At 37.6% G+C, this 27,557-nt stretch overlaps 1 protein-coding gene across 1 annotated transcript in view; it reads right to left on the bottom strand.

Annotated features, from left to right (window-relative positions):
- Window positions 1-285: 285 nt before the first annotated feature.
- Window positions 286-27,557, bottom strand: part of LOC138716144 (hemolymph lipopolysaccharide-binding protein-like) — a 33,776-nt gene continuing 6,504 nt past the window's right edge. The window contains exons 2-5 of the mRNA XM_069848967.1: window positions 15,005-15,173; window positions 10,156-10,291; window positions 7,276-7,536; window positions 286-503 (exon numbers count right to left, since the gene is read on the bottom strand). Of these exons, the coding sequence (XP_069705068.1) occupies window positions 346-503; window positions 7,276-7,536; window positions 10,156-10,291; window positions 15,005-15,160 (711 nt within the window). The 5' untranslated portion in view covers window positions 15,161-15,173 and the 3' untranslated portion in view covers window positions 286-345. The remainder of the gene's footprint in view (window positions 504-7,275; window positions 7,537-10,155; window positions 10,292-15,004; window positions 15,174-27,557) is intronic.

Below are 27,557 nucleotides of genomic sequence, written 5' to 3'. Positions count from 1 at the left end.
ATACACACATATATCTTAGCATGACGTTATTTGGTGCACTTCACCATTATATTTTAAGCTTGTTTTCTTCCAAAACAACGCCAATCCTTGTCTAAAATATTTTGTGTTATTGTGCATGACACTTGAAAACTCGCTCAGTCCGTAGACTGGTGGATAAAAAACTAGCACAGCTCTTTCATAAAAATGGACTTGACTTCGTTTGAAATGAACAGTTATTTAAACAGGGAAGTTTTGATTTGAAAGTCCTGTATAGAGTTTTTTTTATAAAATTAATACTAGGAAATCTACAAGCAGTGTTCTATACTTTTTATTCATATTGTATTACAATTGCCGTTACCGAATTCCTCACAATGTGTTTTCACAGAAGAAAGCAAATTCTTGTTCACAAGTCGTATCAATCAAATTGCCGTTGTCCACGTACAGTGCCATACAGTTCTGACTCGTACCTCCATCCGGCTCATTCGGGCCCCATTGATAATATCCTGTCCTGCTCAGAGGCTCGTCTGGAAAAGTCAACAAGCCGTCAGGTTATGAGTGAGTATTGGTTTCGCCACTGACTATAATAATAATAATAATAATAATAATAATAATAATAATAATAATAATAATAATAATAGTAATGCGTAGCTCAGTCGGCTAAGGCGCTTGCCTGCCGATCCGGAATTGTGTTCGGGCGCGAGTTCGATTCCAGTTTGGGCTGATTACCTGGTTGGGTTTTTTCCGACGTTTTCCCTAACCATAAGGCAAATGTCAGGTAATCTATGGCGAATCCTCGGCCTCATCTCGCCAAATATCATCTCGCTATCACCAATCCCATCGAAGCCAAATAACCTCGTAGTTGATACAGCGTCGTTAAATAACCAAGTAATAATAATAATAATAATAATAATAATAATAATAATAATACTTCATTGCCAGAACAAAGATACATATTGCTTTTTATACAAAAATACTCTAACACTTCCAGGAAGAGTAAGTTACATAGGTCTACTCGTGATCTGGGGACATTCCTCATAATGTTAAGAGATTTTATTAAATGACAGAGTAAAAAGTAAAAAAGAAGAAGAAAAAACACAAATATCACAATAATTGAACTTTACATTTTCTCTCTAAACAACAATTTTTAAATAGATTTTTTTAAATAAGGAGCATTAGCAATTTGTATGTTTCGGAATTTAGCTATTATCTTGTTAAAAGCCTTGGACCGAAGTTGCTGCTGTGGTTATACCTTACTATAATAATACCGGACAGCTAGCAGTTTTACGTGCGAACGACGATGGTGCTGCCACCTACCTTCCGGGATGGAGATACTCGCGAAACAAGCTGTAATCAACTGCAATGTATATTGTTACTGGGCTAGTTAATTTATTATTTGTTAATAGTTTTATGAATTAGTACTAGTGTTAAAATGTCAGGGTGTATATGTGCTGTTTATAATTGTGACAATTGCAGCATTACAAATTGCTCCAAAGTACTTTCGATTTCCGACAGTTCATAAAACGTAAGTCAATAACATTCTTTAGTAGGCCTAATTCCTTCGTCTTTGTGTTGATAGAAAAATACAAATTAGCTTTTTTATTTAGACCTAATAATAAATAGAAGTTAAAATGTATTGGATTTTAAGGTTTTATCAAATTAAGTTTTATTGTTGTGCACATGCCTTTACTAATTATTACAAGCATCAGATTACTATCAATTTTATCTTTGCAATTGTCAGCAATGCGTATACAGGGTGTTTAAAAAATACGGGGCATAATTTCAGGTATGTATTTCCCACATGTAGACAATCAAAATAGTTCATTACAACATGTGTCCGGAAATGCTTCATTTCCGAGTTATGGCCTTCACAACATTGAAATTCACCGGAACGTTTTTCTTTCCGCAGGTCGTTGTCATTACAGAAGATGTTCAAAATGTCCACCTCCTGCTTGAATACAGATCTCACATCGATGTCTCATTGACCTGCGAACACGATCCCAAACTCCAGGAGTATTGCGTATGTCCTCAGAACATGCCACAATTCGATTCCGAAGGAATTCCAAATCAGGCACCGGACACGAATAAACCAATGATTTTAAATGGCCCCACAAGTAGAAATCGAGAGGGTTCAGATCAGGTGAGCGTGGAGGCCAAGCAATTGGGCCACCTCTACCTATCCATCGATCAGGAAACCTTCGATCCAAGTACCGGCGAGCCGTACGACTGAAGTGTGCAGGAGCGCCATCATGCAAGAAGTGAATGTGTTGACGATTGATCAGGGGAGTGTCTTCTAAAACATGAGATATGGTGTTTTCCACGAAGTTTGTGTACGCCTGCCCCGTAAGTCTGTTTACAAGTACATGGGGTCCAACTAATCGATCACCAATGATACCGGCCCACATGTTGAGGGAGAACCGCACCTGGTGATGAGATGAAACAGTTGCACGTGGGTTTTCATACGCCCATACATGCTGATTGTGGAAATTTGTTATGCCATCTCGTGTGAACTGTGCTTCATGTGTAAATAATACTAAGGTAGGAAAGTTCGGATTTACACCACACTGCTGCAAGAACCACTGACAGAACCTAACTCGTGCAGGGTAATCTGCTGGTGACAGGGCCTGTACACGTTGCAAATGATAAGGATACAATTGATACTCTTTCAACAGTCTCCAGACAGTCGTATAAGGAACATTGACTTGCAACGCTACCCTTCGTGTGCTGATAGAAGGAGTCATGTTCACAGACTCCAGAATTTCCTCCTGTACTTCTGAAGTTGTAGATCTTGGTCGTCCCTTTCCCAAACCAGGAGAGTTAAATTTTCCATACTCGCACAGACGGTAATGGAGACGTACAAATGTCTTCCGATCTGGACATTGTCGCTGTGGGTACGTCTCCTGGTACAAACGACGAGCCAGCGCAGCATTGCCGTCCGCCTTACCGTACATGAAGTGTATCTCTGCCAGCTCTTGATTTGAATACATGTCGCACAGTCTAACGCCTACACAACACTGAATGTAACCTTCATCTCGGAATGAACTGTCAGAGTGCCCTCTTAATGTCTCCTTTGACGGCAACGACCTGCGGAAAGAAAAACGTTCCGGCGAATTTCAATGTTGTGAAGGCTATAACTCGGAAATAAAGCATTTCCGGACACATGTTGTAATGAACTATTTTGATTGTCTACATGTGGGAAATACATACCTGAAATTATGCCTCGTATTTTTGAAACACCCTGTATAAAACATTACTATAAATTCATTCCTAATATCAGATTGATTTTGTCTCGATAAACCAAAGAAAAAATATGTAACAATTATTAATTACGGAAAGTAATATGAAGTATGCAATATTTCTTATAATATGCAGCTTTGATATAAGATAATAATTTTACATTAAATATTATTCAACATTTCTTAAGTGTTTCATATATAATTCCACATTAGTAACTCACGTTTTAAACAATAGTCCGAATCTCGCTATGTTAATATTTGTATATGTGGACGTAATTCCATCCCTCTGCGCTAGATGTCAGGTTCGCGATTTTTCGCACTCACGCCAATGCTAGTATACAGCTGTCCGGTATTATTATAGTAAGGTATTTGGTTATATACTACAGCTGTGGTACATTTAGATTCTGTCAAGCATATTATGTTTTCTGATATTTTGGTTTTATATTTATGTGAATGTGAATTAAATATAGCCTATTTCGGTTTTTATGTACGAAATTCAATGATACATTGTTATAAATTTGATGGAAGTCAGGGTACTTTAAATTCTGAATACAGCAGCTCTGAAGGATAATCAAGAGGTTTATTAAGACATTTTTATTATTCTTTTCTGTAGCGGAGTTATTGGCATGAGGGAGGTACTATAAGCACTACCCCATCCTATAATGCCGTATTGTAATATAGCTTGTACTAATGCTAGGTAAATCAGTCGTAAAGTATGGACAGTCAAGTAATTTCTTAGGATGACAAAATAGTGAATAATTTTTCTTAATCTATTGCACAGAAAAGGAACATGTTTATCCCAACGTAAATGTTGGTCGATTATTATTCCGAGTTACTTAACTTGAGGAGATTCATTTAGAATAGGACAGTTACAACTATTAGAAGAACAATTGGATGTATGAATTTTTAAATACAGGAGCGAATCAGGAGATTTCGTACCAACAGATGTTAACGAAAATGGCACAACCGTAGTTTTAGAATGATTTAAGAGAAGTAGGTTGTAATCAAACTAATGTTTAATTAATGTGATGCCATTATTTGCATTAAAGTAGTTATCACCTGCAATAATAACAACCGTATCATACGCATAGGAAAATATCTCAGCACTGAATTTCTTTAAATTACTTGCCAATAAATCATTAATATGTTTTAGAGTGAGTCTATACATCGAATTTTAACAAAAAAAAATGAAATTTTTATTTTTTATTTTTTTTTATAGTTTAATATGTGTAAAATGATAGGCCTAATATGATTTTATTTCTTCTAATTGTCAGCTTTTAGCCTAACTTCAGCAAAAATATTGCAGTAATTCTTAATGCAATAAATGTGATCAATGAAACTTTTTTTTCATGCCAATAGCTCAGTGGAATTTTAAATTTATTTAGCTCGTTGTATACATAAAAGTATGTTACATGTATCCTATTTTTTACATTTGTATCTTTTTTTCATTTCTGAGAAAAGTACACCAAAAATTGGGGACTTTAATGTTGGAAGATATGGAAACTTTGACGCCATTTTCCTGCACTTGGTGCACTTTTCTCAGAAAGTATTGTACCCAGAAGGCTGAAATAATTATACAATATCAATGTGATGGCATTTTACATAGTCGGAAAAAAATTAAGTTTATTTCTATCTTCAGCAAAAATAAAAAAATAATAATTTGCAGTCATTCTTAATGCAAAAAAATGTTATCAATGAATTTTTTTTTGCCAGCAGCTCAGTGGAATTTTACATTTATTCAACGGGTTCTATAAATAAAAGTATGTTACATATGCCCTATTTTTTACATTTGTATCTTTTATAATTTCTGAGAAAAGTGCACCCAAAATTGAGGAATTTAACATTGTAAGATATGGAAGTACAGACTCCCCTTAAAAACAAGATTGGACGGAGGACAGTCCCCTGAGGGATTCCGATATTAATATTTCGAGTGATACTATATTTATTATCAATTTTGGTTACATGTGTTCAGTTACTAAGATAAAGAGCAAACAATTTCAAAACAATTCCGTGAATTTCTATTTTATTTCATTTTTCTAATGATATAAGGTGATTCACAGTATCAAAGACCGAGATGTTATATTTTCAGTGCACTTCAATCTTCTTTCGTCGAGGACACACTACAGCTTCTCAGACCCAATTTTATTGGTGACTAGACATCATACTCAGTAGGATGGGAGAAATGAACGAGGGGTGTTAAATGGAACACTAAAATCAATCTCAGCTTATTACCAAATGAAGAATACTATTCGGAATATGTACTATATGTCTTTCTCGAGTTAAATTTTACCGTACCTGGTTAACATGTTTCGGCCTGTTATTGGCCTTCTTCAGAATAGCCTACAGCTTGCCCAAGTCAAGTCTGCGAGTGGGGATATCGGGATGGAATGTAGAGGCAGAACACAGTTGCCACATAGGTCACTTGACGCTCAGATTTCAACGTGTGCACATCGTTTAAAATACCCTACGGAGCGCACGCATTTTTCGTCCTTGTCTTCAGATAAAGGCAACAGTTACGCTGCCTCCCCCCTCATGCAACTTTCTCTCCTACGCCCACGCTTGCCAATCAGAACGCCAAACCTCACTGTCAAGCAGAAGTAGAAGTACAGTCTATTTCAAAGCGTCTTAAATTGTTACCGCTCTATGAACTGAAGCACAGTAGGAAAACTTTGCTGTCATATGAGACTGTACTGGTCTCCTCTCGTTACCGCCTCCTTTCACTACAGAACTGCCTCCAACTTCCCCTCTCTGCTCGCAGACTTAACTTGGTCGAGCTATGCTATTGTGATAAAACCAGAGATCAGCGTTAAAACAAAAATGGTCCGGATCATGACGTACATAATATAGTAGTGTTCACGTAAAATTGGTTCCTAAAAACCTAATACGCCCGTCTTTTCAGTGTTGTCAGCTGTTATTATACTCCGTTCCACAATGTCTGACAGGATATGTAAACATTGCAGGCAGAAGAGGAGAGCAATATAACTGCTATTCAACCAATGGCAGAGCTCTCATTCCACGCTTGACTTGAAGTTGGGCAGTCTGAAGCGTTCTACCCCCGCCCATCTTCAGGTCAAGCGTGGGATGAGACCTCTGCTATTGGTTGAATAGCAATTATACTTCTCTCCTACTCTGCCGGCAATGTTTACTTTTCCTGTCAGACATTAAGGAACTAAGTACAGGTATCACAAACCAGGTGAAATCACAGGGTTAGAGGGATGAAGTTACAGGAAAATTGAAAGTTACACAACGCAGAACTGCACGCATTGTATTCTTGACCTAACACAATTAGGAACATTAAGTTCAGACGTTTGAGATGGGCAGGGCGTGCAGCACGTATGGGTGAATCCATAAATGCCTATAGTGTGTTAGTTGAAAGACCTGAGGGGAAAAGGCCTTTGGGAGGCCGAGACGTAGATAGGAGGATAATATTAAAATGGATTTGAGGCATTATGCTTCGTACTTCCCCACCTATAAACAAAGCATTGTTGTGTTGCAACGTATCCACTTCCAGTCTCTCAATATAAACTCAATTTTTTACATATTCATTATAGAAAGAGAAACGGTTATCCGAACTTATCTACTAATTTTATTCATATCTATACTAGTTGAAATTAATGCAGTTATACCTCTTTCACTCTGTGTGTATGTATATATATATATATATATATATATATATATATATATATATATATATATATATATATATATATATATGAAAGTCCACTGCAAGAATGATGGATGTCACTTTCTTGTCGAAAATGAACCAAGACTGTCAGTGCATAGCTTAAGACATATAGAATGTACATACAGAGTTATATGGCATTAACACTGATAGTCATTGTCCAGTAATGATCGGAAAATCACAGTTAAGCTTTGAGCGCTAAGCATTTCAAACTTTCAATTGCTTCTCCTGCAAAATGTATTCCAAATGACATCCATCATTCTTGCAGTGGACTCTTCATATGTATATATATATATATATATATATATATATATATATATATATATATAAAGCTTTGCTTTACAGTATAAAATACACGCCGTATTTTCAGACAAAACTCACCGAATATGGTTTCCCAGTGTCTCTCAGATCTTAAATCGCTGACTCCGAGGAATACAAATCCTTTCCTCCAGTCATTCTGCAGCTTCGGTAGTCTGTTCCACATCTCCTTCACGTAGTGGGCTTCGATTTGCGAATTGATGATTCCCAGATGAGCGCCTTCCTTCTGGCAAATGTATCTTGCTGCGAACCATTTTCTCGGTTGATTGTGTAGTTTGTAATACCCCAAATTTGGTATCAATTCATAGAAGGGTCCAGGAATTTCTGAAAGGTAAAATTCATATTTCTAGGTTTTAAATAATCTCGGAGAATAACGATGTAATATTCTCACATTCTTTTAATCCCGACATTACAAGAACATTTTCTTATCTTCATCCCATATCGTAGTTTCCCCTAACTATGGTGCACATTTTTTCACATTTTTCTTTGTATATTCAGTACTCTTCATCCAGATTAAGTGAAATTTTGGCTTCGGACTGTTGTAAGTTTATATTAAATAAATATTGACATATGTGTTTGAAATTATGTAATTACAAGTGTTAAAAAAATAATAAGCATTGGTACATAATTGTATTCTGAGTTGCCCAACTATGGTCATATTCATAACTAGCCGTACCCGTGCGCTCCGCTGCACCCGTTAGAAATAAATATAAAATAATTACATAATTAAAATAGGACATTTGATCCAGGGAACATTCGTGTTTGATATAAGGATAAATCGTTTATTATGTTACTTAATTTAAATTGTATTTGCATAATTAAAATGCGATCATTTTGATCCAGGCACCACTCATTTGGTCATAAAAATTATTTTAGGCAATACAGGAAACGAATGTACAAAATAGCCTATCAAGTTTTCTGTGCATAAGAAGCTATTTTAATCTTACCTGTCCTCGATTCACTCGGAAGTTACTGTAATAACATTATAGCATTATGTCCATCTAGAGAAACTACACTTTCCAATGGTGAAATAATAATTAATTATACAAATCGGTTAATTTAGCTTCTGATATTACTTCATACAAACACAGAAACATTATCTTTAGGCTATCTTTCATAGCTTTCCATTGTTGCTGTCCAAGGCCCCTTATAGACGAAGTCATTTGTTTTTTAATTCATTACACGGCCTTAGATGGCAGTTCTTTTAATTTTAAAACTCATTTATCTGATTAAATATCAGTCCTATCAAACTTTTTTAAGGAATAAAACTTATCGGAAATTATTTTTAAAGAAACTTTTGTTATGTAACATTTTTCACAAAAATCAATAATAAGCGAGATATTTCGATTTATTTAATTCAGGCCCCCTTATAACCCCCCTTTTAAATAATGTATTTTGAATGCCATATAGCCTAAAATCTAAGTTACAACGAACTTAATTTATATTCCAATTTTCATCGAAATCCGTTCAGCCATTATCGCGTGAAAAGGTAACAAACATACATACAGACAGACAGACAGACAGACATACAAACAAAAATTTCAAAAAAGCGATTTTCGGTTTCAGGGTGGTTAATTGTATATGTTAGGACCAATTATTTTTGGAAAATCGAAAATTGCTAGAAAAATTTCGGCTACAGATTTATTATTAGCATAGATTGAAAGCATGAATGTACTATAGCTGGAGCTGTAATTATTCGTAAATCAATACATTGAGTTTCTAATTTAAGGGTAGAAACATAATCTAGCATATAAATATTAAAAATAAATTAAAAGTACATGGATTATTTTTATTAGTACACATTACATAAACACACAATAAACAAGTAAAATCTGAAAGTCATTTTCCTCCAATAATGAACAACTACACTCACCGGCAAAAAAGCCGGGCCACCTAAAGTTTCTCAATTTTTTATGAGGTGAGAATCAGAAAACCCATTATGAAATGAAGAAAACATTGCTTCCCAGAAAAAAAAAATTTTTTTTCATTATCATTTGCGCTATTATTTTCAACGCCAAACAATGGATATAATTAAAAGGTGTAAAAACTTACAAATTACATAAATTTTTTCCAAATGTTCAACTGATTTTGTGGCCACCCAGGTGTTGGTAATAGCGGTATTGCCTCCCCATGACTGTATGACTGTTACCATTCGCCGATTCAACCCTTCGATCAGAAGAGTTCGGGGCAGAAGAAGGTATAAAATGACGTTAAGATTATATAGATCATATGCAGAGATTAAGAGGAAGGCAGAAAATAGGACAGATCAGAGAATGTTGGGTTTGCAATGAAAGACCTGTTCTTGGGCAAAAACTATGAATGAAATGAATAAAATTGTACTGCCTTAACCTCCAATCCCAGCCACAGTCATTTAAATAACGTAGCCGTACGTAAATTGCAATTATTATTACTGTATTATTATTATTATTATTATTATTATTATTATTAATATTATGTTTGTATTTAAGCTGATCTACATCTATCCGGGCCACTGAAGATATACCTCGCTGGTATTGTCTTAGAATCGATTTTAAGCAGTCCAATCCATTTCAATACATTATTAATGTCCATCGCTGTGGAGTAACGGTTAGCACGCCTGACCATGAAACGAGCGGGCACGGGTTCAAATCCTGGTTGAGACAAGTTATATGGTTGAGGTTTTTCCTAGGTTTTCCCTCAATTTCTGAAGCTTTCTCTTACAAGTACTTTATATAAAATTGTGTTGTGAAGGCGGTGATGACGTCATGTAATACTAGTTGCTAGACAACTTTTGTGGCACCAGTGCACGATTTATAGCGTAATATTCCGCGCTGGACCCTGGACACATTTCGCCGGCATTATCACATTCCTATCATTCAGACGCTACATAACGACAGCAATTGATAAAGCATCGTAAAATAACCACTAAAAACATTATTAGTAATAATTTATCACTATGCCCACCTCGATCCGGCATTTCGGAATTGTCAGGCAAGGACTCCGGCTCGGAGAGGGAAGAACAAGACGTGTCATGGTCGAAGTCCACTTCCCAGTAATGCTTTTTGTCTTGCAACATCCCCGAACCGTCCTCCAACTTGACCTGTGCGTTGAAGGAAGAAAATTCACAGTGAATTGTTACAGCCGAGAGCACTTAAGAATGCTGGTGCGCATTGACAATAAAAAACTTGTATTTTTTGAAGTTATAACTCACATTAATTTGATTATAATTTTATTTTGATGTTTGTTATAGGTAGGCTCTTATAGAAGGCTCAATTTCACAATTAGATGAGGAAAAAGCAGTTTATCTATATCTATCTATCTATCTATCTATCTATCTATCTATCTATCTATCTATCTATCTGTCTGTCTGTCTGTCTGTCTGTCTGTCTGTCTGTCTGTCTGTCTGTCTGTCTGTCTGTCTGTCTGTCTGTCTGTCCGTCCGTCCGTCCGTCCGTCCGTCCGTCCGTCCGTCCGTCCGTCCGTCTGTCTGTCTGTCTGTCTGTCTGTCTGTCTGTCTGTCTGTCTGTCTGTCTGTCCGTCCGTCCGTCTGTCTGTCTGTCTGTCTATCCATCTATCTATCTATCTATCTATTGTTCTATCTATCTGTCCTATCTATCTATCTGTCCTATCTATCTATCTGTCCTATCTATCTATCTGTCCTATCTATCTATCTATCTATCTATCTGTCTGTCTGTCTGTCTGTCTGTCTATCTGTATCTATCTAATTATTAACTTACATATGTATTTATTTACTTATTTATGTATTTATTCACTTAAGCTTATTTATTTATTTTATTTATTTATTCATATATTTATTTATCTATTCCTTTATTTATTTCTTTATTTACTTATTCATTTTTTCATTTATTTATTTGATTATTCATTCGACTATTTATTTGATTATTTATTCGATTATTTATTTATTTATTTGATTATTTATTCGTTTATTTATTTACTTACTTATTTAACTGATTAACTTTCAATGACGTCAATTCGCTCCGGCGCTGGGGATCGAACCCGGGTCCTTCGTTTAATCCATAGTACCGGATCGAATCCTTCTCCTCTAGTGTTTTTTCTCTTTGTGGCCTGACTCCAAGTTCGACATATATGTGGACATCTATTTTGTCAGCTGTCTTTATACAAGGAGCGCACTCAGTTCAGTGATTGGTGGCCGAGATTCCACAGTAATATGCACTAATGGACGAAGAATTTACGTAAAGATTAATTGATATGGTAATCATTGTTACCGTAATATAATATATTCTGTAGGACCAAAAATTAATCTCTATGTACACTAAGGTTTGTTGCGTACCCAGATTTCGAACGGGCAACCTCACTCGTCTCTGGGCCAGCCCACTCCGTGCGTCGCCAACCGGCGTTCGAGGAGTGTTATGGAATGATGACGGAGTGGAGATACACGATTTTTGGGAAATGGGAGAAGTTCGAGAAAAACCCCAACTGAACCTTGTTCGCCACAAGTGTTATTTTTCAATGAAAAAATGCAAGCATGCCCGGGACTCGAACTCGGACCATTTTTCAATGAAGAATCCTAGATCTGACCGGGACTCGAACCAGGACCATTTTTCAATGAAGGATCCTAGATCTGACCGGGACTCGAACCGGGACCATTTTTCAGTGAAGAATCTTAGATCTGACTGGCACTCGAACCGGAACCATTTTTCAATGAAGGATCCTAGATCTGACCGGGACTCGAACCAGGTACATTTTTCAATGAAGAATCCTAGATCTGACCGGGACTCGAACCGGGATCATTTTTCAATGAAGAATCCTAGATCTGACCGGGACTCGAACCAGGACCATTTTTCAATGAAGAATCCTAGATCTGACCGGGACTCGAACCAGGACCATTTTTCAATGAAGGATCCTAGATCTGACCGGGACTCGAACCAGGACCATTTTTCAGTGAAGAATCCTAGATCTGACCGGGACTCGAACCGGGACCATTTTTCAATGAAGAATCCTAGATCTGACCGGGACTCGAAACAGGACCATTTTTCAATGAAAAATCCTAGATCTGACCGGGACTCGAACCAGGACCATTTTTCAATGAAGAATCCTAGATCTGACCGGGACTCGAACCAGGACCATTTTTCAATGAAGGATCCTAGATCTGACCGGGACTCGAACCAGGACCATTTTTCAATGAGGGATCCTAGATCTGACCGGGACTCGAACCGGGACCATTTTTCAATGAAGGATCCTAGATCTTACCGGGACTCGAACAGGTACCATTTTTCAATGAAGGTTCCTAGACCTGACCGGGACTCGAACCGGACCATTTTTCAATGAAGAATCCTAGATCTGACCGGGACTCGAACCGGGACCATTTTAATGAAGAATTCTAGATCTGACTGGGACTCGAACCGGGACTATTTTAAATTAAGAATTCTAGATCTGACCGGGATTCGAACCAGGACCATTTTTCAATGAAGAATTCTAGATCTGACCGGGACTCGAACCGGGACCATTTTTCAATGAAGGGTCCTAGATCTGACCGGGACTCGAACCGGGACCATTTTTCAATGAAGGGTCCTAGATCTGATCGGCACTCGAACCGGGACCATTTTTCAATGAAGAATTCTAGATCTGACCGGGACTCGAACCGGGGCCATTTTTCAATGAAGTATCCTAGATCTGACCGGGACTCGAACCGGGACCATTTTCCAATGAAGAATTCTAGATCTGATCGGGATTCGAACCGGGACCATTTTTCAATGAAGGATCCTAGATATGACCGGGACTCGAACCGGGACCATTTTTCAATGAAGAATTCTAGATCTGACCGGGACTCGAACCGGGACCATTTTTAAATGAAGAATCCTAGATCTGACCGGGACTCGAACCGGGACCATTTTTCAATGAAGGATCCTAGATCTGACCGGGACTCGAATCGGGACCATTTTTCAATGAAGGGTCCTAGATCTGATCGGGACTCGAACCGGGACCATTTTTCAATGAAGAATTCTAGATCTGACCGGGACTCGAACCGGGGCCATTTTTCAATGAAGTATCCTAGATCTGACCGGGACTCGAACCGGGACCATTTTTCAATGAAGGATCCTAGATCTGATCGGGACTCGAACCGGGACCATTTTTCAATGAAGAATCCTAGATCTGACCGGGACTCGAACCGGGACCATTTTTCAATGAAAAATTCTAGATCTGACCGGGACTCGAACCGGGACCATTGTTCAATGAAGAATCCTAGATCTGACCGGGACTCGAACCGGGACCATTTTTCAATGAAGAATTCTAGATCTAACCGGGACTCGAACCGGGACCATTTATCAATGAAGAATTCTAGATCTGACCGGGACTCGAACTAGGACCATTTTTCAATGAAGAATCCTAGATCTGACCGGGACTCGAATCCGGACAGCCTATGTGACAGGCTGAAGGTCTGACCACTCAGCCAATGGATATTACAATAGACGTGAGTCAGTCAAAGCTACAGAAAATACAACACAAAGGTACGTGCAGTTGGTCTCTGAAACAGAGCCACACGTCAAGCGAATGCACAGCAATGCGCACAGGCAGAAAAGCTGTAGAATGCAACCACACAGCGGCGCGGCGGGTTGATGTCATCGTAAGTGCTGAGCAGTGCGATGGACTAGGAAGCGACCACGTCATTCAATGTTGGTCTTGGGTGGGCTGGGCTGCTGACGTGCTACAGAGCAATACTCTGCTTCTGTCGCACGTGTATCACATGAGACAAGGTAGATCTCCTGCGAATTTCATCATTTTGCCTTCATCTATTTGTGAATTGTAGACAAGGCATTGGTATGGTTATGTAAGAAACACTCCGTATAATAACTAACACAATGTTAAAACTGCTATAAGTCCCGTCGCTCTAATTTCCGGCAGCCAATCACGTTGCAGGTCGACTACATTTAAACGTGTGCGTCTTGTGATTCGCTGATGAAGATGTAAAGCATTTCCTAAGGCTGGATAAATACTTAATATATTAATCGCCCGCCATTTTGGCTCTTTCGTTGGCGTTCGCAGAAAGCACACGAGGACGTTATTTGCCGCTCAATTATTTGCTGAATTACAGTGCGTTTGATTTATTATCATAGGAGCTACGATAATGTTTAACGGTGTGGCAAATAGATCCCTCGTCTGGTAGCTTGGCAACGAAAGAACAAAAATGGCGAACGATACTACGTACCTAGATTTTATAGAGCTTTGACTTCCTAAGACGTAAGCAAAGAGGAGGAGTCACGCCGGGAATAACAGCGTCGCCACTTACAGTAGGCCGCTCTTTGGTCAGTAACCTTGTGGAACAGATAGCTTGTCACTGACGTCAGTAGCCTAAATATGGCATTCAACTTAATAGCAGTGAAATCATTTTGAAAGTGGATTCGATATCTTCTGAGTTCACGTGAGGGGGAAACACTGTTGATAGTCTGATTACTTGTTTTCAGTTCTCACCTACGTAACCTACCATGCGTTCATTTCTAAACTTCCCACTTTGAATAATTTAAATGTGTATGGGATACGATTTCGAGGAAAAACACATCGGTCCCTTTCTCGCATAGTTTTCCTACGAAAATGTGTTACAAATTATTGAATTTTTTAGAATAACCTTCCAACGGTAAGTAAATAAGTCATTTAGTACGAAGGATCGTGTGATGTCTGGTAACAGTTGGCAACACTGACAAGACGGCAATATTTGCTGTTTAGGATCTGTTCTTATGTGACCCTCACTATACACACAGTAATAGCAAAGTACCTTCATAATACGGTCTAATATCAACTAAAGTAAACCGTAAAGAACAACTTTCTGTGTTACCTGGGCAACCAGATGTCCTGTCTCGTTCAGTCGACTCTTGATGGAGATTTTGAGGTCCACATCTCTGGAGGGGTCGCACTCTGAGGCACTTTCGACGGAGGATATTCCAGCAGAAAGCCCACCGATACACAGAAGCAAACAATACCGGAATACCATGTCTTTGACTAGACTGAAACAACAGATCGTCGTTAAATTATACTCCGAAATCCCAGGGAGTGAAAATTCTAGCAGTTCCCTGGGTTTATATTAGTTTGAATTTATACCATTCCACCATGTTTCCATTATTTATTCTTAATCTGTAGTTGGTCTTACGGAAACTTCTTATGGGGTATCTGTTACGTGTAAGAATATTGTTATATGATTTTGAAAATGGTTTAGTTTAACGTTTTTTATTGTTTTAATATAATATAATATTTATTGCTGCGTGAAAGTACTTAATGGTTGTCCAATTACATTCCTGTTTCCTAAATATTCTCTCTAACTCTTACAATAAAATTCAATTAAAATCTTACCAGTACATTCATAATAGTACATTATGCAACGAGCCTATAATGACAGTAATTAAGAAGTGAGTATGGATGTTTATGAAACGAGCGCAAGCGAGTTTCATAATATTCATACGAGCTTCTTAATTACCATTATAGGCGAGTTTCATACGACTTTTTATACTCGACCATATTTCTAACTTGAAATTATTCTGATGTATACATTTTATTTGTATCTGACAAGATCGGAAGTGACCTTGTTCTAGGTCGTGAATTGTGAGATGTGCGCAGACGCGAAAGTATTCATTTTTTCCGAGGAACAATAATGTCATTGACCTTGTGTAATCCCGTTAAACTTGGTATAACTTTGATTATTGAATTCGACATTGAAAAACGAGATGACAAATTGAATTTATTTGAATGTTATTTACAATTAACGCTAATTATTATAGTAACAGAACATAACCTTCTGCGACAGTATTGGATTTCCAGCCTCCGTGACTTTTCGCTAATTCTCTTTCGATTGCATATCCGAGAATAATCGATACTTGCGGTTTTATAACGGTACACCTAATGTGTAGATGTCCTACTTTAATGACATGCATTAAAGGACTGCTACCAGGTGTATAATTACTACATTTCGGCATGGTCGAGCATAAAAATAATAATAGAAGAAGAACGTCGATGTAAATGCAACTACAAAAATAAGTAAATAAATAAACAGATAAATAAATAGATAAATTGAATGAATGAAGTCCACACCTGTGGAATAACGGTTAGCTCGTCTAGCCGCGAAACCAGGTGGCCCGGGTTCGATTCCCGGTCGGGGCAAGGTACCTGGTTGAGGTTTTTTCCGGGGTTTTCCCTCAACCCAATATGAGCAAATGCTGGGTAACTTTCGGTGTTGGACCCCGGACTCATTTCACCGGCATTATCACCTTCATCTCATTCAGACGCTAAATAACCTAAGCTGTTGATAAAGCGTCGTAAAATAACCAACTAAAAAATAAAAAAAAAATAAAATGAATGAATGAATGAATAACACGAAAATGAGAATAATTCCGAGGGAAAAATTGTTCCAAGGCCGGACATCGAACCCGGGACCTTTGGTTAAACGTACCAACGCTCTACCAACTGAGCTACCGGGCAACTCTACCACACACCGATCCAATTTTTCCACAGACCTCAAAGTGGACTGACAACCGTCAAGCAACCTGCAATGAGTGCACACTAACTCTGTGTGGCTTAAACTGTGCTTTTATGTTAACGAACAGTGACGTGTATTATGCAAATCAAGCTTTCAGGTATAACTTCCTGTAACATTCAACTTTACAGGGAGTTATACCTGAAATCTTGATTTGCACGAATATGAAAGTGAAGCAGAAAAGTGACGTCAAATAAAACAGGAAACAAAGAAAGAATAATACACCTGATATGCCAGTTCTTGTGGAGTTTCTGGATTTATACAGGAGATCATAAGCCATGGTTCAGTACCATAACCACTATCCGCTGGAAGCAGTGCTTTTGCTCCATTTTGACTTAATGTCCGGACGTCCAAAGCTCTCCAAATCCTTGCATCATGCACAGAGCCAGGCCATGATGCGTCAATACTAGTGAAGACTCCCTTGCAATTGCAAGTAGCTTGCACATTATTACTTGCATAGCCATTTATGTTGACATAACCATCTCAAAAATCTTTTGGATTCTTAATTTTGACACGAGTGCAGTCAAGTGCACGTATTGCTGCCGGAAAACTAAATTTTTCTTGCCATTCATGTTTTGAAGTATCAAATTCAATATCGGTCTGAAGAAATATAATTCACATCGCGACTTCGTCTATGATGACATCCATAACCTCAACAATGATTTTGATACAGTGGTTTCATATCTTCTAGAATGCCAACCTGAAACCCAGGATCGCCAACCTATCTTAAAAATGTGTTTATTTTAATAATTGTTTCCATTTTCTCCTGTCCAAACAAATACGTATTTAAGCAATCTAAATTCACTTTTGTGACGTGATAAAGGCGTTTGAAGTATTTTTATTTTACGTTTTCACGTCTCTGTCTGTGTATTTTTCCATGAGGCACTACATAGTTTATAAATTGTCATTTTTCTTTCAGAATTAACTTAATAGTGTTGTGCGACCGTCACTTAGGTCGCACTGGTTGCTAGCCGGATGGCTACTGCGTTCTACTTCTGCTCTTTCTCATCAGGATTTCTGACACCACCATTGTACACAACAATGGAAACGATTTTACTGGAAGAGCTGGAGCTCTCAGGATACTATAGGAAACTACATGACTACTAAACTAACAAGTAAACCTTCACCTGAGGTAAAAAACAATGAAAGTGAGACTTATATTTATGGAATCAGCATAATAAAATATGAGTAATCCTAAAATTTCGTAACTCGACTGCAATTATTAAGTGCGATACACAGCGCAGAAAACGAGGCTTCAAGCAGGAAGAAAAACATCTTCAACTAGCGATTAATGCATAAGAAGGAAAACGATGATGTGGTCAACATGTTACTTAACTCATCGTATTCCAGAATCTGATTTGTTTTTATCCAGAAACATTATGTCGCACAACAGTGATAGCTAATGCAAAATGTTGGAAACACAAATTGTCAGTACAACACCCTCACTTTATACACGCTGATTTTGCACATATCGTACATATTCCTTGTACATTTCGGATACAGTACTCTGTAGTGTTTTGAAAACGTTGTCCACTTCTGGATCCCAATTCAGCTAACACCCAACCATACCCATGCGCCTGTTGCAATCGTGGAGAAGGAAACTGCTGGTAAACAAGCGACTGTAGTTTCAGTATATTGTTGCGTTGTTGTAATGTATCAGATGAATCATCAGAATCTACATTATGAGAAATGTGTCAAATAATATGCTTATACATTCGAAAAAAGTACCTGTCCAAAGATTGCAACTCATAAGTCGTATTTGGTGGTATGATTTTAACTACTCGTTTTTCGAGACCATAGTCCCCTGCTTCTAACAGTTGCTTAATTGTATTTTCGTCGCAGTAGACACCATACGAGTCCAAAGCAGAAGATTGCAAGTTGGAGAATTAGGAAGGAATATTTCTCGTAAGAATTGTATCCATATTTTTTTTGGCCATTTTTCCCGATATCAAGGAATATTTCTCGTAAGAATTGTATCCATATTTTTTTGGCCATTTTTCCCGACGAAGTCCATTTTACTACCAGGTTGTCACTCCGGAAAATGCGTTCCGCAACTCTTTGACTTATACCTTTCGGTTCTTGGAAAATAAGTAGTAACTTTGGCATCAGTTTTCCAGCTTTAGAAACCACCGGCGTTATAGTATAGGAATGTGTAGTTTCCCCCTTGGATTGCACGACACCATACACTTTACTGGTTCCTTGACGTTCTAATGTTCTACCGAAAGGCATGTCCTTATGGAACCCACATTCGTCTGTATTAAACACTTGATCATCATTGTACATGTCTAAACTGTCCAAAATCATATCACCAAATACGACTTATGAGTTGCAATCTTTTGACAGTTGACTTTCGTGTGTTAACCACGTGAATTTATGCTTCATACTGCTCCATGACCTATGGTTAAACTTTTTCTTTTTGTTTGTCGGTACACCTGGTAGAATCCAATACTATTACCTTACATTTTTCTTCAGAGTCAATGACTCGGGATGTTTTGGGAGGGGATGGAGCGTATTGAGAACTGGAACTTTGTGAAGTACTTAATTCCTCTTCTGACGTAGTATTTGTTTTTTCAGTCTCCCATTCTCGTACATGAGGCATGACATTATCATTTCATGGTTCATTTTCATCAGTGTCCAGAGTATGACTTTCTTCAACTGCTTCCGATTCATAACTCTTTAATAAGTCATATATATCATCAACAATTTCAAGTTCCTTCCGCGACATTTCACTGTCTCCTTATAACCCTCTTCATTTAGTTTATCCAGAATTTTAATCAATATATTCACTGGGTTCATCTTCTTCAGCTCACTGCACATAACATTACACAATAAACTGCAAGGTACAAACTAGCTGACAGCGCGTCTATAGCAGTACTGTCTTCGCTCTCGCATCTAGCATTGCTGCGTGGTATAGTTGTTTGCAATCTAAGTAGCCCATGTCAACTTGATCTTGATTGATCGCGATCTCTGGTGTTCATTGCGTTCGAGTTGTAAAATTTACGTATTTTGCATTGCTTTTAATACTTAATCGAATGGTAATAAAGGTAAGTCTTTGTTTTTTTACCCTACCTGAAGGTTTACTTGTAAGTCTGAAATGATTGCAATATTGTAAACTCTACTTGATTTATTATATATTTACAAATGTACAAACAAAGTTACTTACAAGGTATTTCGTTTTCTGCCGCCGACGCCATCACGCTACCGTCTCTTCTTTACCAAAAAGACCTGATTTACACCTTCCGTCAATCTCAACTAACTGCAGCATATCCTCACCAACACTTTTTATGTTTCGTTATCCGTTTCCCGCCCGGGGTACCGACCAAGCCATCCACCAGGTGAGATGGGCTTAAAAGCACTTTTGATTTCACATACTTACAGATGTCGTCTTAATCAAACATCCCTTACATTTAATTTGATTCAGTGCATTATAGTGATAAGTCGCTATAATGAGACTACGCGCAAGAAAAGAGTTAGAACAGTGCGTGATATAATTTTAACCAATTAAAATGCATGCTTTGTTCTACTGGACCAATGCGATTAGTCCAGCAATGATCTGTGGCGTAAGAATACTTAGATTCTAGGCAGTGATTTACCACACGCCCGACAAGACTCTATAACGCTGGCTAAGCATCTTAAGACCGTGTATTCCGCTGACACTGTTCCTGTTTCAGATTTAATACCCCACAGGAAATCATGCTACAGGGCGTTCTTTAGCCCTGGGGCATAACAATAGTGAAGACAAATCAACAAATACTCACAACTGAACCTGGTAAAAACCAGTCACAATAGCATGAAAACGAAGCTATAAAAATGAGAATATACTAGCTTTTATTCTTACCAAACATGAGTAGGCTATATACTGTATTCTGTGCATGATGGACATTAGACTATTTCTGCTGTGCTTTCATGATGATGTTGTTTAGTCAACTGTCCGAAGACAGGTCTGTACCTCACAAGTGATACCAACAATGGCAATTATGAGGCAAATAGGCCAGGAGAATGGGGTAGGATGGCCAGTTCCTTTCCCTCTCCATTGCATACGTCTCCCACTAGCTACATGTTACTCTAGTCAGACTTCAGGTGGATACAAACAATTGTTCTTCCTCTGACACATATCGTCAAATGAGATGTGCTGCCTGATAATAGATGTACAGTAGTGGCAAAAAAACCGGACCGACCCTTGTATCTGATCTCAGAGTCACAGATTCAAATTTTGCTAGTCACAAAATACATCCATCTTGTATAATTAATTGTAACAATGAAATTCATTGCATTTGTTCGATTATTACCGTCTTTTGTTTCCTTCAGTGCCTCAAACTTACAGACGAAAAAACTTCGAGAGCTTTATTTTCATCTGGTATCAATATTACATTCCTACCTCTATTCGGCAAAGATGACTGCGTATTTTTACATTAAATAGCAGTACATACCTCTGCCTTCACTATCCATATTGAAATTACCACAATTTGACACAATACAGGATTCTTTTGTATCAGCTACAAGGGTCGGTCCGGTTTTTTTTGCCACTACTGTACATATCAGCCAGAACCTTAATCAGAGGATGCTTCCATGATATGAGCACAGTCTAGTATATACAGTCGTGAAGCTCAATACCTAGTAAATATGCAAACATTAGACAGTTGCTCACCACTAGGATCGCTAATATCGCCTCATTACAGGCAATGCAAAATAGTACCGTCACAGTCTATTGTTTCTAGCACCCTCAAAACTCAAGCTTCGTGACTGTATATAGTAGAGTATGTAATCAAAAATGAGTACTCGATTGTTTTGTTCTTATCAACAAGGGTATTTACTTAAAAATGAAGTATACTAGTGGCTTGTGCAGCAAATACTGCTGCAAACTAAGTTCGTTAGACGTTCAAATAAAAATTTTTCAGATTTATTTTCAATGAAGAGTACTTGTCTTTTTGATAGTTATTTGCTTCCATAATAATGAAACATACTCCCTCTGAATGGATTTTTTTAGGCCAAATACTATTTCTTGAACCTATCCAACTTCAGTTTTTGAGTTTCAACGCGAAAACGCAAGTATCAATGTCAGGACGATAGCAGTAGCTATTTCAGGTCATTGTGGATTGTAGGCAAAAGTTAAAAAAAGTCAGGTTTGCTAAGCTTTCGAACAATAGTATTTTCGTATAGCTGCTGCATGTATGTAGAACTTGAAATGTTGAGCGTAAAATCATTTTATCCTACTAAGAGATCTTGCTGAAATGATCTGGAGACTACAAAATTTTCTAGGCCTCTTATTTTATCAGTAAGTAATACCTTTTGATCTTTCCTTAGGAACTGTAATTTTTGCGCTCTCTCGAGCCAGTACTAAAGACAATGACATAATTATATCAATATCTACACTACACCGCTATTAAGTATATGAAAAAGACCCAACCCCACTGGGTTAATAAGTATAAAAATATTTGATTTTTAATAAAAATATTATTATCTTACTTAAGTTTTGTAGTTTATATAGCAGCCACTCAGTAAATTATAGAAATGAAGATCTAAATTAAGATATTCTCTACATTTACTTACTTAACCTCAAAACGTTTCACTTTCATGTCATCAATATAGCATCAATATTATGTACAATTAATGAAAAATATATGCGTCATGATATTAACTATAATAATATTTAATTTCTAATGGTAATAATGTCATCAAACCACCTCAAGTTTCGTAGATTTGAATATCCAGTACACAGCTGTACTCAGAAAATTATACACTGCAGAATCAGTTTTTAATAACAAATTGAATTGAGCCACAGTATAGAGAACATACAATCTCTATACTGTGATTGAGCTCTAAATATGTCGGCAATCCTGCAGGTCGTGGCCTCCGTGTAATAGCCTTTTGTTTATTGTAGTGTGTGTTTTGTTCTGAAATTCAATCAAGTCGGCCGTGATTCAATAAAATTAGTTCTCAAAACTGACAACAGATGGATTTTGGAAAATAGGAAAATTATGTAGGAAAATTGACATTTCACTGAAAATTACTACTTTTCCGAAAAACTTTGGGTTCCAAGCTTCAAAATGAGGGGCCATTTATTAAAATCCGTTCAGCCGTTTTCCCGTAATTTCCATTACCAGTTCAAATTATATATATAGATACTGTACAGGGTGGAAGGGGTGTAACTGCATTAATTTTAAGAACAGAATCTGTAAGTTGTACGTAACCGAAAAGTTAAATGTCACTTTTGTATTTGAATAACGGTTTAGTAAAAAAAAGAATTGTATCTGAAGTTTAAGATCTATTTATGGTAGAACTATTGGGTATTGAAACGTGTGTGTGGTACGACAGCAACGCGAAGAACAAGCCAAAACAAATATTCCTTTGTCATTTCTACATTTGTGTAATAACTTATAAAATTAATTGATTAAAAATGCATTTACAGTGTGACGGAACCTTCAAGGAAATCTGGCATCGCTGCACTTAAGGGTTGATCGGCAAGTGCACACTGTTCTTCTGCCTTGTACCTCAGCAGCAAGTCTTAGCCAGTCTGTTCGTAGAATTCTAAAGGTGAAGTCAAGTAAGGACAGCGCCAAAATGTGATAATTGTAAGTACTAAATATATACTTTTAATTTATGGGGAATCAAGACAGAATTCCCATGAATCAGTAGAGATTTTCTAATAGAAAAATGTCAAATCGGAGAATGTATGTTGTTGTGATACGAGTGTTAGAGACTGGATATGTTGTTCCAGGCTGTAGAATTCGAGGGCAGTGTAATTCAGCTGAAAGTATCAGTGGCGTAGCGTCAATGTAAGCTAAAAAGCTTAGCTTCCCCAGTTAATAATGATTTCATAATAAACCTGCAGTTTATGGAGAAAATTATTTATCAATTTTAATAGAATTTATATTTACGCGTTAAATGTTGTGATGCGGCAGCTCAGGATGATTTGTGATGCAACAGTAAACAAGAAGCCTAAACACACTAGCTTCCAAGCAGACCGGTTTCTTCTGTGTAATCCACCCCGCAGATTTTCCATCCCTTTCTAACTAAACTACCCTAGTCGCAAGGCTTGCAAGTAGTTTCCGAGTTATCCCTTTTCGTCAGTTGTGTCCAGTTGAAGTGTTAGTGTGCATTGTGGTTGATATAATAAATAATGAGCGAAATAACAGTTCCTGACACTAATTTACTTGAATTTTTTAGGACAATTGTATTATCAAGACTGACGAACAAAAGTGTGATTTAAAAAACAAATTACCAACTCCCTTGCTGTCAATGAAGGACACAACCAAAAGACAGACGCATACTTACGTAATGATACTAATATATTGTGATTTCTCTAAGTATGACAGGGAGTGAGCTAATGTTATACGTATACGTGTCTATTTGTTAAGAGGTATGTGTAAACCATGAAATCATATTTTACTACGTACCATTTGAGGTCATGCCTTATTGGTGTTACTTACGATGTTCCAACCAATCTTCGACTGCTGACTTGAAATTGACTACTATTTATTTAAGACCGTATTTTTGTAATACTTTTCTCATATTGCATGAAAGACAACTTTAGTTAGCTTCCCCTGCTCAAAATTTCATGCTACGCCACTGGAAAGTATGGATATGTTTATAGGCTATATATATATATTTGTTATTCACAAACTCTTAATAAAATAGGCCTACTGACGTTGAGAATTAGCCTACGTATGTTGTTCATTATAAATTGCAAGATTATCTTTAAGTATTCCGATCTGTTTACTTTTTTTTCGTAAAAATAACAGCATATATATGAATGTTCGTCTTTAGCAGTGGCGGCTTCTCAAGGGGGTTGCAGGTACACCCCCCCCCAGGAATATTCCTAATCTCCCGGGTTTGTTACTATTTAAAATATATATCTTTTTTTACAATTTCATTCATGACTATCTGCAGCTGGCGTCTTGTTTTGTACGTCTGCAGGAGCCTTCGAGCCTCTTGGTTTGCAAAGATGTTGAAAACCTATGAAAGGTAGTTTATAGAGATGTTCGCCTAATCCAGAGACAGGGGGTTAGAGGCGTGGTCTATTGCTTTCCTCATTGAGAACGGTTTGTCGCACTCCCTGGCATGGATACCAACGTCAGTGCAGAAGAAACTAAATTCACTGGGAAAGTATCTGTTTCAACTAGACATTTGTCCGAAGTAATGAGCATGAAAAATGTATTCATTCGGCTTGTGCATATTTCGCACATTACTTCTCAATCTGCATGCACACAAACGGCACAATACATAAAGGAGCTTGTATTTTTCTTTAAAGTTGTAAGAGTTGTCGTTCTGACAATAAGTGCTGCTATCTCCCGACAGCCTACGAAAGCTGCATTTGAATTTTATGAACGAAAATGTTGCACTTGGTACTTGGTAGCATTCTGATGACGATTCTGTGCTCAAATGTTTTTCATGAGGGTAAATCGCAATATAGAGAGTTCCGCCTACGACCCCTTCCACTTTTGGACTTTCTGTATAAATAGGTATGCTTGTAAAGAGTGCGGCAAAACATCCTCCCTAATTTAAAGTTTAAATAAAAAAAATAGATGGATCAAAATAAGGAAACTTTATTAATATCAAAGGTATCTTAACAGTGAGAATTTTTCATTTTTTGAATAACGTGTCTCTCATGTGGGGTCCTTCACTATCAGTGCATTGTTGAATGCGACTTCGGAAATTCTGAATCTCTCTAACTAGCATTTCTTGAGAAATAAGACCAATTTCTCCCTGTATTGCATTTCTTAGGTCTGGCAAAGTCCTCGGCCGATGTTTGAACACCTCAGCCCTAAGATGCCCCCATAGAAAAAAAATCGCAGGGTGCAAGGTCTGGTGATCGTGCTGGCCAGGGGACGTCGCCACGTGAAGAAATATTAGCGTCCGGGAAACATCTGAGCAGCGACAACGGAATTACCACTTACCAGAAACGATACCACAGCGTAAGCACGTTCTTCACCCGTCCACGGCATAGTTGGAATTCGTTACAGATTACAATTTGCACTAATTGAATGTCAATTCCGTGTATTCAATGTCCTATTCAATTCTTGTTGTTTTGCGCATGACATTTGATATCTCTATGGCAACGCATGTAAACCTAAATTTCCCACTGTTTAGATACAATGAGTAGTTCGTTTATAAGTCGTGTGTAAATTCCTTACTAATAATCACTACATACGTCGTGTATAACAGTATAACTGTTACACAGCTACGTCATAGTTTCGTCATTACTTCGTTACGAAAGGTAATAGAATATCTGAGGTTCTCTACTGAATCCGGTAGAGCGCTGTAGTGTGGCGTGTTAAATATCGATAGTACAATTGGTTCTAATCGATTACCACACTACATTTTGGTGAAAGAGTACAAGCTACAGCAATATTATTCTTATAATTCTATGATCTTTGGTTTGTTCTTCTGTGGTTACAAGGTAAACATCATAATAAAATGACAGTCGATACGAACAGCTGTTAAAGGGGCGGCCATTTTTTCCCTATATACAACGCTTAAACAAGGGGTTACGTGTAGCCTATATAACTACTGCAAAGCAATTCCCATTGTATAGTTACAGCCTGTTTATACGTCCATAACTTATTCACGGTTTATTAGTAACGTTTTCTGTCTCAACTCTGCATAAGTCTCGTATAAAAACTATACACGGTTTATTAGTAAGACTGTAAATAAGTACAATGAGAAGCGAATCCTTCGGTACATTAGGCTCTTTAGTTCCGCAGCTGTAAACAAAGCATTGCGCTATTTCAACGTATCCATTTCCAATCTCTGAATAGAAACTTTACCTCTGACTGAGGTTCTGGCTGATATCTATATTTATTATCAGGCAGTAGGCCTACATCTCACTTGACGTTATGTGTCAGAGGAAGAACAACTGTTTTTTTGTGCATCTGAAGCCTGGTTAAAGTCTGTATGATGAATTTTGTCTCACTGTGAAAAGAGAGAGAAAGGAGATATGTCTTATTTCGTCTGAGTTCTTATGGCGATGGGGGAAGTGGAGCGATGCCGTCCATCCATCCAGTGGCGGAAGGGACTAGTTGATACATTCTGTAGCCCAAATAAAATAACAAAATATCTCTCTTCGTACTGTGTAGTTCCGTCACTGAGCTTGTCTTTCAAGAAACTGAGTTCCGGTAGCCTGTACAGTAACAAGATTTTGAAAGGAATCCTGAAAATTTACAACCCTCCTATAATCTCCACCCTCATTTGAATGGACTTGGTTTTATTGCTACTGAGACAAGATAAACCAAAGTAGGTATAGTGGAATATGTAGCTAATCGGCGATATATGCATTGGAGGGGGAAAGGAACTGGCCACCCAACCCCATTATCTCATGGCCTAGTTGCCTTATGAGTGATGTCTTATTGGTGTTGTTTATGAATGAGATTCAAACCTGTCTTCGGACAGTTGACTAAAGAACAACAGCCGTAATTTTTATTAATGTAACCCGTTATGTGTATGCATAGCGGTGTTTAACATTGTTCGTTATCATGAAGCGAACAGGTCGTTAAAATAACAAAAGTCGTATATTATTAAGGAGTTGAAAAATGAGATAAATTGCTCTTGTAATCAACATGACTGGATCGACTTAATAAGGTGTAGGTCTACTGATATAGAGTTGTTGCCCTTGGACCTTCGTTATAAAAGGAATCAATAGAGATTGCCTTGAAGAAGGGTACCGGTATGATCATGGGTGGGCAACTCGTGCTCACGAAGTGCTAAAAACCTTGACATGGAGAAAGATAGAGGGAGCCACTGCAACAGTTACAAGTTGTGCTACACAAGTAGTTCACTACCACTCGGCAGGTGGTCATGATATCTACGCCATGATTTACACTCCCTCTGTTCCAAAATATGATATAGAAAGATGTCATTTATTCTG

Source organism: Periplaneta americana, chromosome 2 (assembly GCF_040183065.1).
Source record: "Periplaneta americana isolate PAMFEO1 chromosome 2, P.americana_PAMFEO1_priV1, whole genome shotgun sequence".
Lineage (NCBI taxonomy): Eukaryota > Metazoa > Arthropoda > Insecta > Blattodea > Blattidae > Periplaneta > Periplaneta americana.
The sequence above is the reverse complement of the archived record's forward strand: the minus strand, read 5'-3'. Positions and strand labels throughout refer to the sequence as shown.